Here is a 16,252-nt window from a genome sequence, read left to right on the forward strand (position 1 = left end):
CACAGTGGGGAGTCCTGGCTGGACAGCTCCTCTCCACTGGAAGGCAAATCACATCACACCCACCGTCTGAACCGCACACGATAAGGCTTCATTACCATAAGTTTATTTTCTCCTGTTCAAGCGGCTGCTAAAACAAAAGAGCAGTTGATTATTTTTTTCCTTGATCATTGTAGCATTCGAGGCGTCCGATTTGAAAGGGGAAGTGGGGGGGGGGGGGGCACACAATGAAATTCCTCCCAGGGAGACGGGGAAGGCTGACATGCATACAAGGCAGGGAGGACGGATGGATTCTAGAGGTGGGACCAGCCTGTCCAGCCTCCACAAAGGACCCGTGAGACAGACACACAAAAGAGCTGAATCTGACAGTCAGTCCACTCCGATGTGTCCCGTCTCCAGAGATGACGAGCTGGCCGCTGGCTCCTCCACCTTCACAAAAGCCTCCTTCACCATTGTACTGAATATTTGACAGATTTGACACATTAGACTCAGTTCAAAGACCTACGGCCACACAGGGAATAGACTCATTTAAATAGGAGAGCGATCAAACTTTACTGTATGTTCGTATCTGTCTGTTTTAGCTTCCATATGCAGCCATGCTGAGACCGTACCTGGTTCTATGTGCTTAGTGTTCATAACTAGTAGGCAAAGTATACGCAGTGCTGCCCTGCAGGCAGACTTACCTAGAGGGGGAGCTGCAGCAGTGAGGTACAGGTTGATTACTGGTGATACTATGATAAAGAATAAACCAGTCGATCAGCTGCATGAACACATTATAGATAAACTTATATTCTGCTAAATGAACATTGAGAAGAAGGGCAGAGTGGGGTGAGAGACCACACAGTCAGTTCCATGCACCTTCATTACACACACCTCTACAGACCCTACTTGGTCTCTATACAGCAGTAGTTCCCAACCTTTCCATCAAGTGAACTCTTAAAAAGAAGATTATGGCCTGAGTGAGAGTATGAGGTGTGAACAGTTAAACCAAATGGGATTAGTATGCCTCCAGCTCCCACATGAGAACCCACACCCCCAGCAGCACCAACACCAGCTGTACCAGAACCAACACCTGCACCTGCACCTGTTCGTGATCTCGGTCCTGCACCACAACCTGCACCAGTAGCAGTACCAGCAGGAGAACCAAAACCAGCAGCAGCACCAGCACCAGGAGCAGCACCAGTAAGAGCACAACCACCTGCACCAGCACCAGTAGGAGCACCACCACCTGCAACTGCAACTGCATCCGCACCTGGCTCCCTAACTGCACCTGCGCCTGAAGAAGCACCAGTTCCAGCCCCTGCACTATCATCAGTACAACCACCTGGATCTGCACCAGCAACCGCATTTGCAGCCGCACCAGACCAAGCTTCAACACCTGCATCTGCACCAACAATGATATGGCTTTGCTGCTGAAATTTTCAAGATAACAATTAATCTTTCATTTAAACTTCCATCATATTTCAAATAAACTTCAGAGGCAGGTGTTCAATGTATTATTGAGAATTAATATGTAACAGTAACAGCAGCAGTAAATTTACATAATATTTTGCATGTGTTCATATAATACAATATTATTTGTTTTAATTAATTATAGGTCCACCCATCTATTCTGAGGTTAAGATCAAAACATATATTGTGAGGTCAGTGACCTTTGCTCACTAGATTTATTCATATTTAACCCCAAATTAAAATGAATCCAAATCTGACAAAATGCCATCAAAAAAGTCCTGAGACTGCAAGAGGCCAAAAAAGAGTTTAGTGAAATCATAGCAGCCTTGACTTTGATTTTTGATAACCAAAAGCTATTCACTTATCTCTTGTGGCAAAATGAATATTTCTGTCAAAGTTGAAGGAATTCCCACAAGTCCTTCCTGAGAGTTCACGAGAGGACCAATAAAGAACAAAAAAAGAACAAAAAACCTGGAAACATAATGCCTGCTTGTATTTAAACATGGAATAATTCACCAGAAATATACATGTGGCACTGGAGAGGAGTAAGAGTATCATGTTGGGAAGTCAAATGGAAATAGGTTATTTTCCAGCTTTAGCATTTCATGGTAACCATTGTGAATACTGCTTAAATAATAGAATGCAGTGTAATCTAGGACAAGTTATGCTGAAAACAAGTGAGTTAATAAACAGTTGTTGATTTTTAAAGAAATCTGTACAGAATTTCTCCAGAGTATAAAACACCAACAGGTTTGAACAAAACCTTTCAAATGATAATTTTATTATTATTATTATTATTATTATTATTATTATTATTATTATTATTATTATTATTATTATTGGGTTTCTGAGGCTCAGGAGCTTAGGACTCCACTATCCAGACAGTGTGTGAATGGTGTAGAGCACTATATGACTGTACGAGTGAGTGGGTAAATGAAATGTAAAGATCTTTGAATGGTCAATGAGAGGAAAAACTGTTACATCAATACAGTACATTTACCATTAATATATTTTAGAGATCAACTTTGACTCTCAACCTGTTATTAGAATCACAGCCACGGCTTTAATTCAACCGTGTTTTTTTTCTACACTGTGAGTTAATATGTGTCCGTACCAATGGCAGTTTGCTGTATATTCACTCTGAGCACACATTTGCGACAGTGAACTTTAACATATGTTAAATGGTCAGTAAGCCCCTGTACCTCCATTTTCTTCCTGGGTTCATTTTCTCTGACTGCAATATATTTTTACACCATATAGGTGTAATGACATAATAGACATGTAGTGTCATAGAAGACGTTTTGGCAAACAAAATACAAAAGTCAGAATAAAAATAAATAATATAAATAAGTAAATTTCGACAAGTAAATAATTGACATGAAAATAGAGAGAGTGTGGATAACAAAGGGTAATCTTTCATGCAAGAACTTTTTCAACCTGCAATATGAGAATATTTACAAGTGAGAAACAAACAATAATAAGTTTCAGCTCCATTTAAAGATCGGCTATTGTCAGACCGATTTTCCCCTGAATGAATTAATAGTTACTGGACAGACTATGGCTGCCTTCAAGAAAACACATACATTCCAGCTTCCAACCTGTTTTTATCAGTGAATAACCGAAGCGAGCATCAACAGCAAAAAATCTAATTTCCACATGCAGTGAGCAGAGCAGTGTGGAAGCATGTGTTTAACCTCCGAGCTCTGGCTCTGTGTCAGCAGGACTGATTGGCTGGATGAGAGGGCTCTGATTGGGGACAGCTCTCACTAACTACGTGCTAATTTTAAGGCTTGATTGGTCAACGAGGGAACGCAGAGTGAAGGGCAAACCAACCTCTGTCACAACATGGCGGACGGTCTACGTGTAGCCACATGTCACACGTGTGTGTTCCATCAGCTGGGCGCCAGTTTGATGTGCTCCATTATCTTTTTGTCTTTGATAAACAGGGATTAGCATTTTGCACAGAGCTGCATCTGAACGGAGAAACAGCATCATTGCTGGAAAACAGAGGATTACAAGAGGCTTTATGCTCTGTAATTTGATTTTAAAAGAGTCTTACCTTTGTTCTGTGTGCCCAGTTCCCATGTGCTGGGAAATTGAGATTAGCACAGAAAATCGAGTTTTGTGACAAAGCCGATTAGCAGCTGAAACAGCGCAACAATGGTTTTCTTCTTAGAAAATCTGCATTTTAGAGTCAAATTTCTCCCAAGTCTTTCTACTTCCTGTTCAAAATGTATGGCAACCAATGAATCAACCCATAATAAGTCCCATGTTGATAAAACATGGCATTAACATGGATTTGCTGTAGCAGTCAGAAGTAGTCAGTTGGAGTTTTAGACATGTCTTAATAAGAAACAAACAGTGAGTTCATTGAGTTAAACATTTCTGTTGGTGCTGATCAGGCCTCAGTTTCTAGCTGTACTGTGGTTATATACTGCCATCTGCTGGAAGAAGACACTACTGCATGTCACTTACATGATGCAATGCTCTGTTCTGTCACTTTCACAACAGACACTTTGTTTAATGCATATTTTACCCTTTTGGAATAAAATACTTTAAAACCATACTAGTTTAAATGATGGTAAAACTGCAAATCAGTAGAGTAATTGAAAAGCCCCAACAAGTCTTAAATCACCACTGATGAGCTATACTCGTTTGAGAGCAGACACTGTCACTGCATGACGGTTCAGCTGTGCGGCGCCTCCTTTAAAGTATAAAATATAATATAATATATTAGAATAGAATATAATTTTATTGTCCACTGAGGTGAAAATTTGACCCGTAAATTGTTTTGTATTTATATAGCGCTTTATAGCGTCTTGATGACCACTCAAAGCACTTTACAGTACAGTTTTACATTCACCCGTTCACACACACACTCATACAGTGGATCTATTCACAGCACTTTGTTATTCTATGGGGGGGGGGGGGGGGCATTCGGGGTTAAGCATCTTGTCCAAGGCAGTTCGGCATGCAGATGGGTCAGACTGGGGATCTAACTGCCGACCTTCAGGTTGGAGGCCGACCACTCTACCCCTCAGCCACAGCCGCCCTAAACACAAGACAAACAACAATAAAAACGAACAAAAACTAAAACTTACATATTAGTGTGAATGATGGGATAAGAGGGAAACAGTAAACCATTGAAAGATTTCCATAATATTACATTTTAAGGCCCATGTTACCAAATGACCAAAGCTGATGAAAACTGGCCAATGTGTTTGGATAGCTTAATGTCAAAATACTATTTCCAAAATTCAGGCTCAACCTTCATACTGAATTACTGATGCAAATGTCACCTGAAGTTCTTGGTTTCATGATGGAACTGCCTCAACTGAGTGTGAAGTAATGTATGTCAAGTACAGTTCAAACATCTACCATTAAGTCCCAATACAGAGTGAAGATAATGTAATGACAATAACAATAGATTATATTTCACTGCGCATTTCTAGCAGCCCAAGGACTCCTTACAATAAATGAAAATATATAAAAAATACTGTATGTATCAAAATAGACAGGAATAATTGAAGTAAAATCAAGCGTTAAGATCAGATCATGAGAGACAGACACCTGTCAATACAACAAATGTGACTCAAGAATAGTTAGAAAGTAAAACCAAAGGTTAAAAGCAGTTTAAGAGGCACAGACACCTAACAGTACATAAGACAAGAGTGACAAACAAGTCAAAGCTGGCAGAGGGCAGGGGGCAGAGGGCAGGGGGCAGAGGGCAGGGAGCAGGGAGCAGGGAGCAGGGGGCAGGGGGCAGAGGGCAGGGGGCAGAGGGCAGGGTGTGACTGCCCAGTTTAAAATGCAACAGGAGAGCAGTTGCAGACTGTGACCAATAGAGGGCACATGTGTCACACCTTGATACGATGCTGTTGTAAGACTTATTGTCTTACCACTACATCTTAAACAGCATGTCTACAGAGAAGGGTTCAATCATTTGTGTGACATTAAATGGATATACATATTTTTTTAAAGCGTGAAAAGAGCTTATTTAGGAAACATACAGCGTACACACACATAATGGTGAAGCTACATAGACACACTTTATGGGTCTAGCATAATGTGAGTGAAAATGTATTTGTGTTTTTGGTGTCTGATGGTGGTCTAAGGTTGTATCAAAGCATACCTCAGTAACTTAGTACATGGTACTACATGTACATGTAGTTTAATTTGTCAGAGCTTAAGGTTTCAATTTTTCAATATGGGATCCTGTTTTGTCTCACTTCTCAAGAATCAGTGATCTGTACATTAGCCCCACAATGTACTGGTGACCTGTCCAGGGTGATACCCACCACTGGCACGTCAGCTGGGTTTGGCTCTGGTCCGCTGCAACCCTTACGAAGTAAGCGTTATAGATAAGATATAGATGTATGGATCACTACAGTCATGTTTTGTATTTTGTGCATTTACGGAGTGTTTTGTAGTGGAGATTGTAAATTGGCCAATCCTGAAATAAACAGCAACATTTCACCATATTCAGCTCCAAAATGTTTTTTAAAAATGTTGTCTTTTTTTACAAGATTTAAAGCAACATTTGGGAACTTTGAAATTTTTAATTTTTTTCATGAAAGTGTCAATGCCAAATCTGAATATTAATTTTAAACCTTAATGTTAGATGTTAAACCTAAATGTTAAATGTAACTCTTAAATCTAAACATTTAAATCATTAAATGTTTCAATTAAAATGTTATCTCAGGCAGACTGATTTTGGCACTGCATGTAAACTAAACATTTACTTAGTTGATATTTATATTTATAATTATTCTCAAAGTTTTTATTTTATATTTCGATTCAAAATTAAGATGTTTAGGTATAATATTTAACATTAAGATTAACATTGACATCATCTTTGATGTATTTTTTTATTAAAAAAGTAAATATGGAAAAAGTTGACAAATATTAAACCTGGTAAAAAAGAGTGCATTTAAAAAATACACACCACTCTTGTTGAACGTTTCAGAGCAAAACATGGTGAAATGTTGCTGCTATTTTCAGCATGTGCAGCTCTCTGTACCCCATAATGTGAGCATACTAACAGGCAAAACTAAGCAACACTAGTGCTGAGTTAAAAGCGCCGCCTCACAGTGCTGCTGGTATAGTATACAGATCTTTTATTTATACCAACTCACTTGAGTTCCTGACACTGGATGTTTTATATTTTTCTTTTTACCGGAGCTGTAATGTGAGTAAAGTGGCTCAGGAACAGAGAGGAACAATGTTTAAAACCATCCAAACCTGGTTCGGTTCAGATTGTATGTGATTACACAGTCGCCGTCAACAGCATGACCTGTGTGCTTGTTATTCAGTGGTGATGCCCACAGACTTTCCCTTGACTCAGACACACACACACTATAGAGTGGACAAAACAACAAATATTTCTTTATTGCCATTGTGCATGAACTTTGACAACGCAGATTATGTAGTAAGTCTATGAAACCTCTGACCTGCCAGTGATGTGCTCTGGTCACTCTAAGTGCTGGTTTTGTATTGGTTGATGGCTTTAGCAAAGAACTACTTGCTGATCCAGCCCCCGTGCTCAAAACCAAAAGAATGCAAGATGAGACACTCGAGTCAAAGAATGGACAACATCCCGGAGAACATCACCATTTTTATCTATTATTGCACACAACTAGTTTACCAATGTTGAGTATATGTGGGAAATTGGGAAAGCTATAGCTCTTGGTAAGGTGCTGAAAAGTCTTTAGAAACCACAACACTGCATTGAGCCTCTTTAAAAGCCACATATATGCAAAATATGAAGGGAACAAAAATGCAGGGATTCCACAAGCACACCAGATATCCAAATAAATGTGGATTATGTTACACTCTTGCAAATCAAAGTGTTGGATCATTTACACCAAAGCCTAAAAGATGGTGTTCAGCACAGAGTACAAGGGATGTTCAGAGGGTTCAGCTGCCTGGAGGCAGCATGAGGAGGCCTACAACACACGTAATAACAGAGACAGGCTTTTATCTATGCATCACACATGAAGGTGCTACTGACTCTGCAGCCAACAACGCTAAGTACTGCAGCTAGTCTCTTACAGCAATCACAACAAAAGGCTGAGAGATATTTTAGGAATGAATCATGATGAGTCTGTTCATGTCTTGGATACTATAATCGCATGGAATGCATTTAATAGAGTAACAAGTATGTGGATGATTAGTACAGTGTGAGTTTGTATATCAACTAAATGGAGATAAAGGTTGTACAAACATTCATCTGATGTGGCCGCACCCGGAATTTTTAAGATTGAACCAAACAGTGTTTCAACATCAACTGTTGCCCAGGGCTGGGTATCAAACCTGATAGCTTTACTTACTGAATCATTATAGAAACATCTAAAGTGCCAAAGGGAGTAATTAAATGTGTTTAATTGTTGCTTATTGTCAACTTGAACCTGCATTTATGGGGTTTTTGTTACTTAGGGGCAGCAAAAAATACAGCTGTGTCTCAGTTTAGGAACCGCATACTCTTGAGGTTGCATTTGAAGACTGATTGTGTCACCGCAATTGGACTAGACATTTTAAGGCTCCTTCAAATGCAGCCCACAAACACTATCTTCCATCCCAGAAAAATGATAGCTACAATGGGTGAATCCCTCCCCCTATTGGAAAGAATATTCATAAGTGCAACCTTTAAGCAATTTGCCAGTCAGGATGAGTTTTCCTATTGAAGTTGCTTGTGTGTATTTAAAGCTTGGTTTTTCACAATTGGTTTGTTTGACAATGGTATTGATACTGAAATTTGAATGTCTTGACGGTACCCTGTCTGAATGGTGCCTCGTGCAGTCACACAGTTCTTTATTCCTTATTCTAGAACTATTTCTTGATGAGGGAAAAATTGTATTATTCTTTAATTGAAATAACAATTCAGTCTCATGACACGTCTTATACATTCTTTGAAAACAATGATCTATTGCTTTCCTTATCAACAGTCTGTTATACTGGAAGAAATGCTGGCAAATGGGAAACATTGTGCTCTAAATCTTGATTGCAATTCTTCCAACTTAAGACGATCATCAATTTACCAAATATTTGTGATATATTATATTATCTTTTTTAAATATATTGATATGAACCTCAGATATAAAGTATTACGTGAGGTGTGGTCTTGATGAAGTCAGGCTCATTTGTAAAATAAACCTCCTTAGTAAGGTTCAATATAACAAATCAGGTCATGTCCTCAGGGAAAGTTTGTATAACTCCATCTCCAATCTGCACATAATTTTTCCGTTTGAGTATATTTTCATGTGATGGTACTGCAGACTTCTCGTCAACAGGCTCAAGAGAGCCAGTCCTACATTGTCATCAGACTTAAATAACAGACTCTCACTCCATGTCTTTCCAAGTCTCTGTCCAGCATGCTTACATCAGTGCACACACGGCCACTCATGTCATCAGTCACAGTGTGTGCGGTCCAAACATTGTTCCACCACCCGTCCAAAAACATACGCCTAAACCCTCTGCAGCTCCTGTCACAGGTCTAGTCTCAGACTGGACTCTGGAACAGAAAAGAGCGATTTGTCTGAGAATGAGAGGAGCCAAGAATGAATGACAGTGAATCTGCTCTGCTTTGTCAAGCTGCAGATATTTGTATGGACACATATTCCATATTACCTGAGTATATACTCTGTGAAATACCTGAAGCAAGGCCAGATGCAGACACTGTGCAACCAATTTGTGGCCCTTTTTTTTCCTTTAGTCTTTGTCTAATTATTTGTGGTTTGCATTTTTTAAACAGGGTTCAATCATGTGACCTGGATAGTGTAAACATAATCCAATCCATTATACAGCGTTTCTCCTGCTCAGTACATAACACAGCTATACACAGTTTTGGATTTTTCTTTTAAACAAGCATATGTATTTTGTTATAATACAAAAAAAAAAAACATATATATATATATATGTATACAAACACACACACATAAAAGATATGCATATATACATTTATGTATGTATATATACACACATTGATCAGTCTCAAAAGGTAAATGTGGTAAGTGGTATTAATATTGCAGCTGATCTGTGTAGATGTATGTGTATATACATATCCAGGGTTTTCCCTACGGTTATGGGAGTTTTTGTGAAGCATCTAAGCCGAAGGAAAATAATTTCCTGAGAATTCTTTACTACTCTAGAGAGAAAAGATGGTGTTCATCTCCAATGTAAGAATGTCAGTCTCTTAACGTATTTAAAGCACAAATGAAGAAAGATGAGCTCAAAGACAAATGATTTGAGAGGAATGACTCTTGCTACAGTAACTTGGTCAGCTAACTTATGGCCGATGGGACAGTTTGAAACCATCCAACCCAACAAAACCTTTGGTAAGCAGTCAAACACGATTGCACTGTCAGATGGTGGTGGGAGGATGAGTAAACCGATGCTCGTATCCACCCATTACAGGTCTTATTTTACCAGTGTTATTTTTGATGATGCTGAGTGTGCTCACTTTTCTTTTCTTCTTGTTAATCTCTGAGTGTCCTGTGAAAAACAACAACCTGTGTTGTGTTTTAATAAATATCCATAATAAAAACCAGCACCTAAGATGCCTAGGGAAAACCCTGATGTATATATATGTGTGTATATATATATATTAGAGCTTATTTATACTGTGATTGTTGAAACAGAAAACAACACATAATTAACCAGACTACCATTTTATAATGCATGCCCCTACCCCCCATCCAGAGTGCTCCATTCCTCCATCTGATGCCTGCATATACAAAACTTGAACCATCAAGTCCTTCTCTACCACAACAGCTCAGACATTGTGCAGGAACATTGAGGTGGCGAGTCTTGTGGTGGTGGTGGTTAATTGGGACATTGGTGCTACGTCATGCAGAGACAGAAGAGTATGGAGGGGGTCAGCACAGAGAGTCGTAGACTCCCCTGGCAGAGCAAAGGGAGGTGTTGGTGGGACAGTTAGTGGTGTTGGTTGGTGGTTGCTAGCGTGGATCCTATAGCCAGAGGCCAGCTCTGCTCAGGTCTAGCTTATGGCTGGACTGTCTGTCAGGGGGTCTGCAGTCATTGAAGGGGAGCCGGGCTCCACTGCAGGGTCTTCTGTGCTGGTGCTTATGGAGACCTGAGAAGGGCCACCGTAGAATGATGTTGTCCCCTGGAGCACTGAGCCGGGGCCCGCCTGCACATCGTCTTCATCCTCTTCCGGCTCTGAGGCTGGGGTGAGGTGCAGGGAGCCGGGGAGTTTGACGGGGCAGAATGCCGACCCTGTCGAGATGAAGTTGACCTTGTTTTTGTCGGGACAGGAGAAGAGGGGGACTGACGCTGATGCTGACTGCTTCGAGCTGAAGAGAAGCATAAGTAGCATTAGTGAGGTTCAAACATTGCTGAGGCCTTAGAGTGATGCTTCAATTCAACACAGCCTATACCTCATCTCCTCAAAAGCTTTGATCTTCTCACAGCCCTCCGGCGGCTCTCGCTTGAACATGTAGCTGTTGTTGGGTTTTGGTGAGGAGGCGAATTTGGGCAGTGGTGAGCTGCTTCCACTGTCTGTGAACAGAGACACATGGTTGATAAAGAATAGTTTATTCAGAAGGTAATTTTTTTTTAAGTTACAGGTGCATTTTCCATGTTGCCCACTTATCCGTCTCATGCAGATGTGCTTATAAAATGTAACTTGCCATCCCTGTGTCCTCTTTGATGTGAATCCAAGGTCCAACTTATTAGGTACTATAAGTGAGAATATGGAGCATATTACATGTGTTGTTGTCCCTCAATGCCTCTCTACTGGTTGCCTACAGAGCGCAACGCTACCTAACAGTACCTTAGAAATGTCTACCAATATCAAGATTAGGGTGGTGCATGAACATCCAGTACCAATTAGCCACCAGGTCCGACGGAGCAGGCACCAACCAGAACACTAACAACTCAGATTTCAGTCCCCGCTTGCATGACTCTACCTATTCCAGGTGCCTAAACAAAGGTTTTTTTAAGTTATACAGAGATCATGCTTTAAAAGTGTGTGGTTAGTCCAGTTTTTTGAAGACTGCTTTAACAAGCTCTGCTTCTAGCGGGGAAACAAATGTGTGACAGGTGAAATCAAGCTCTTAGCATCACCTGACAGCACAAAAATCTGACAAAATCTATCAAACAGCCAGAAGATTATTTATATTATCAGCAAATCAAAAGAAAAGACAAAATTCAACAATGTTTAAGTCATCTCTCAGGACTTCCCTGGCCTGTCTGTGGCACTCAGCCCCAAGCGCACTGCCTCCTACTTAAGATGTAATGAAGGCTGTAGCAAGAGGATCCAAACTAACAACCGATGACTCGGCTTACTGTACCGTATATATCAATAGCATGCTGTGCAAAAGTGAATTATAGTGTGGACACTTCATTGATTTAAGAGGATTCTCACAGCTCACTGTCCTGACAAATTTAATAAGAGAGCAATGAGCTTCAAAAGAAAATAAGGGATGGAAAGCTCACTGGAACTACAGAGCTGGTGTTTTCTGACCCATTGTTAATATGAATGATTAATAAATGAAACTTTAAATCATTATTTGCTATTTAAGGTTATGGTAAGACAGTTTTCTACTAACACAAAGTAAAAATAATGAGTAAACAGGTGAACGGATGAAGATGACCTAAAAAATCAGAGGAGTGATGTGAGGAAGCACTTTGGGATCAACACCATAGATGGACAAAATATCAAGAGGGTTGAGGCTGTTCGTGGAAATCTAGTTGGAGTGAAGTTAGATTGCAGGGTGACAACACATGAACACAATGTGATGTCACCCTGAGTGGGTTGTGTTACCTTCTTTAAGAATGAAGGCTATAGACGTAAAAAAAAAAAAATTAAAATAACTGAGAAAATCACTGTAGTGGGAAATAAATGGAAACTATTTGATAATACACAGGGCAATTCCATCTGCCCTAAATTTAATTTAATGCATTCCTTTCTAAAATTGCAGAGCTTTCAAGGATCCACCAGAGACTTGTGGTTACAACTGGGGAAACAACATGAACTCAGTGACTCCAGGAGCCTGAACAACAGCTCAACGTTCTTTACCCTTGTCACGATCGTACATTAGATCCTCTGTGGAGTAGGGGCTGCCGTTATGTGATCCTGGTGGGCAAGCTGGCGAGGGGCAGGGTGATAGGCTGGAGCAGCTGCTGGACCGGCCGGGGGCTGAGGGAGTCTGGGTGTCCACGCTTCGGGTGCTGCTGCTGCGCTGCTGAGGAGGGAACGGTGCTCGCCGCCCATCAGGAACCTCCAGGGACTGTAGAGTCGGAGCGGAAACGGACATTGGGGTTTGGGAGTAGGGGGGGCAGATCAGCAATCAGAACTGAGACAAGGCAAATCTGTACTAGAGTTCAAGAGAGGATTACTGAAACTGGGTTGATCACATCCTATCTCAGAATGAACTGAAATGAAACAGAACCCACCTTGAGCTCCTCCTTCTCTCCGTTGTCTTTGATGAAGACCTTCTCCAGCTCATGGTTGATGCCCTCCATGCTGCTGGGCACCCTCGAGATGGAAGGCTTTGGCACTGTGATGTTGGACAGCGGCATCTGGGCCGACTTCGACATGGAAAAGTGCTGCACTCCACACATACACAGACACAATTTCATTATTTGTTTCATCCCTTTGAGGACAACTCATTTACATAGTGCATTCCCTTGCCCTCACACTTAACTAAACCATCAGACCTAAAAGCCTAATCTTAAACTTTACTTGACCCTAACATAACGGTCACCTGGACCATTGAAATTAATGATTACTATAAAGACAGTGGGAAATTTCAACCCACGAGTGACACAAGGCCCCATGGGATAGTGAGTATTCAGTTATAAAGTTCAAAAAGTACACACTCATGTATGTACACACCCACGCACACAAAGCTGTGAGCTGGCAGTAAAAGTCTATGAGTCTGAATTATTTCGGAGGCAACCGTATTATTCCTCGAAACAGCAGTGCTAAATATCAGATTCCTATGTTAAACCAAGAAGATGGTTTTCTTCCAACTATGTTGCTATATTACTTTTTTTTATTTTCTGTCCACTTTGGTTCTTAACTCGTACCTCATAGAAATAAATAAACATGAAGAAATTGAAAAAAATTTGATTGCACCAAGCAGTGTTAATTTTGGCAGCTATTTTTGATTTAGTCTTAGTCTTAGTCTTTTGACGAAAATGCATATTAGTTTTAGTCTAGTTTTATTCATTTTTATCCTTCTTAGTTTTAGTCTAGTTTTAGTCGACGAAAACAAATTACATTTTAGTCTAGTTTTAGTCGACGAAAACGAATTACATTTTAGTCTAGTTTTAGTCACATTTAATAGCCACATTAAACTCCTTATCTTCCCTTCTCAGGTCCAGGGACCCCCTGTGTTGTGTCTACAACTGCGTACTAGTCTAGCTTGCAGTACTTAGGTTGTCCATTAGATGTCCCTCCTATAGGTCTATAGCAGGGGTCGGCAACCTTTACTATCAAAAGAGCCATTTTGCCCCCTCTTCCCCCAAATAAAATTTGTCTGGAGCCGCAAAACATATTTGATAACAAAGCTGATAAAATTTTATATAAAGTTATACTATACTAATCTGTAGATTATTGCATTTATGAAATTATAGAACAACAATAAAGAAAACTGTTGACATTTTATTTATTTTTACCTGTTACAACAAAGGGAAACACCAAATGTTTATGAAGAGGAGAAGAAAATACACAGGCAAGTGTAGGCCTACTTTGAAATAAATTAAACGCAGAACTATGTAGGGTTATTTGAGTCATCCCCATATTTGTGGGAAATGTATGAAATAAGAAGTACCCTATTTTGAAATAAATAAAAACATATAGCTGCAGCCTAAAAATTGTTGTGACTTAGTCAACCGCCAACATTTTCGTTTCGTCTCGTCTCGTTAACGAAAATTAAAATAGATTTCGTCATAGTTTTTATTTTCAAAGATCCATTTCGTTACGTCTTCGTCTCGTCTTAGTCATGGGAAAAGGGGCGTTAACGAATATTTTTCGTTATCGTTATCGTCAACGAAATTAACACTGGTACCAAGTCCCCTTCTCCTCACTGAGCTCTACATGTTCTCATGAAACTACTTTTCTATTAAATACACAGGTATTCCAGAGTCAGATTCTTCCTGAGTGAGGGTGGTGGAGTGTAGATTTGGCATGCAGTGTAAATTAGGCAGGATTTCTGCAGCTAGAAGCAGAGCGTTACATTTTATTCAAAGAAAATAAACACAACTTTACTTGAAATAAGGAAAAGATGCTCACACACACACGCACTCACACACAAAATAAAAATACTAATCATACAGCAACAAAAACATACATTACCTAATAGATGTACATCCTGCAAACAGCAGTGTCTTTTTTTTCACTCTTGCCAAAACAAATGCACACGCTGACTAGACCAAGGTTTGTAGGACAAGAGAAGGTGGAAACACTTCTACTTTTGTCCACAGAGGTGCCAAAATCAACAGAAATTCAAAAATTTCCTTGTTTGGCCTAAAACCCCACTCATCTAAGTTTATGCTTCTTTCTACATATGGATCAGATCCTCCTGCTTTCACGAATGTGTCCTAGAATGTTTCCAAATTTGAAAAACACTGACATCAGTTTAAGCTCAGTCCTTCCAGGGTGAGGACAAAACGATTTCAGGCAGTACACTACCTGAACGTGGCTGGCTCTGGAGTTGTGGTTGGTAGAGCTGGGGAGGGTGGTGCAGGTGATGGTGTTGTACTGGAGAGGGGACAACCGGTCTTTGTCTTTAATGTGGCATCCTCCTTGTTTACCGCGCTGGAGCTGCTGCCGAAGCTTTGCAATCTGGGAGCAACAGAGAGAACATACAGGTTCAGAATACTCTATAGTACACAGGGTTAAGGTTATTAAAGTTATTGAAACTCTATTCTGTTTAAATACACCTGTCAGACCTCAGTTCCCAGATCTCAAAAAATAATATATATCGAATATTGTATGATACAATAAATGATTGCACCGACCATCCCAAAAAAAACCTGGCTCAGACCACGGTCCTCATGGGACTGGAATGGAATTCAGTCAATATTAATGTTATTAGCTAGATCTCCGCCAAAGACTCAAAATGTAATTCTAGGTGTCCAAATCCCTCGTTCACTAATCCACAATTCCCTATATCAATGAATAGTTCACTTTATAGAGAGCAGTACAATTATCATCATTATTTTGTTCTGCTCCACTGTGGCAATTATTGAGGTCACTATGAAGTGCATTAATTCCACACGTAAAATGGTGCATCAATATAATGCACTATTGAAACTTTGTGGATGGGTGGGGAATGGGCCAAGGAAAAGCACATAAACTTTTGAAGCAGAATTAATTAAGGGAGTGGATCCAAGATTTCCCCCCCCACTTTCTTCAACATTGTGAGGATGTTAATAGATTGTTTTCTGCAACTTGTTGCCAAAAACAGGCATATCTAGAGTGCCAATATCTTTGAGCAAGTGCCATTTTGCACAGATCTGGATAATGACAGGGTGTATCTGATCTCAGTACATGCCAATCAATCAATACAAAATTATTTATATGGCCCATAATTCACAAGTTGTCTGATGGGGCATAACAAGGTGCAACATCCTCTGTTCCTAACCCTCAACAAGAATAAAGAAAAACTGCCCCAAATAAAAAAACTAACTTTCTTAAAATTAAATGGTTAATTGGTTTTGTATTTATATAGCGCTTTTCTAGTCTTGATGACCACTCAAAGTTCTTTACAGTACAGTTTTACATTCACCCATTCACACACCCATTCCTATAGTGCATCTATTAGCAGCCCTTTGT

At 40.0% G+C, this 16,252-nt stretch overlaps 1 protein-coding gene across 1 annotated transcript in view; it reads right to left on the reverse strand.

Moving 5' to 3' along the window:
• Positions 1-6,807: 6,807 nt before the first annotated feature.
• The window catches only part of glcci1a (glucocorticoid induced 1a), a 31,090-nt gene continuing 21,645 nt past the window's right edge, over positions 6,808-16,252 (reverse strand). Inside the window, exons 4-8 of the mRNA XM_061093306.1 lie at positions 15,107-15,259; positions 12,865-13,017; positions 12,488-12,698; positions 10,845-10,965; positions 6,808-10,760 (exon numbers count right to left, since the gene is read on the reverse strand). Of these exons, the coding sequence (XP_060949289.1) occupies positions 10,445-10,760; positions 10,845-10,965; positions 12,488-12,698; positions 12,865-13,017; positions 15,107-15,259 (954 nt within the window). The 3' untranslated portion in view covers positions 6,808-10,444. The remainder of the gene's footprint in view (positions 10,761-10,844; positions 10,966-12,487; positions 12,699-12,864; positions 13,018-15,106; positions 15,260-16,252) is intronic.

The sequence above is a fragment of the Limanda limanda genome, chromosome 19 (genome assembly GCF_963576545.1).
Source record: "Limanda limanda chromosome 19, fLimLim1.1, whole genome shotgun sequence".
Lineage (NCBI taxonomy): Eukaryota > Metazoa > Chordata > Actinopteri > Pleuronectiformes > Pleuronectidae > Limanda > Limanda limanda.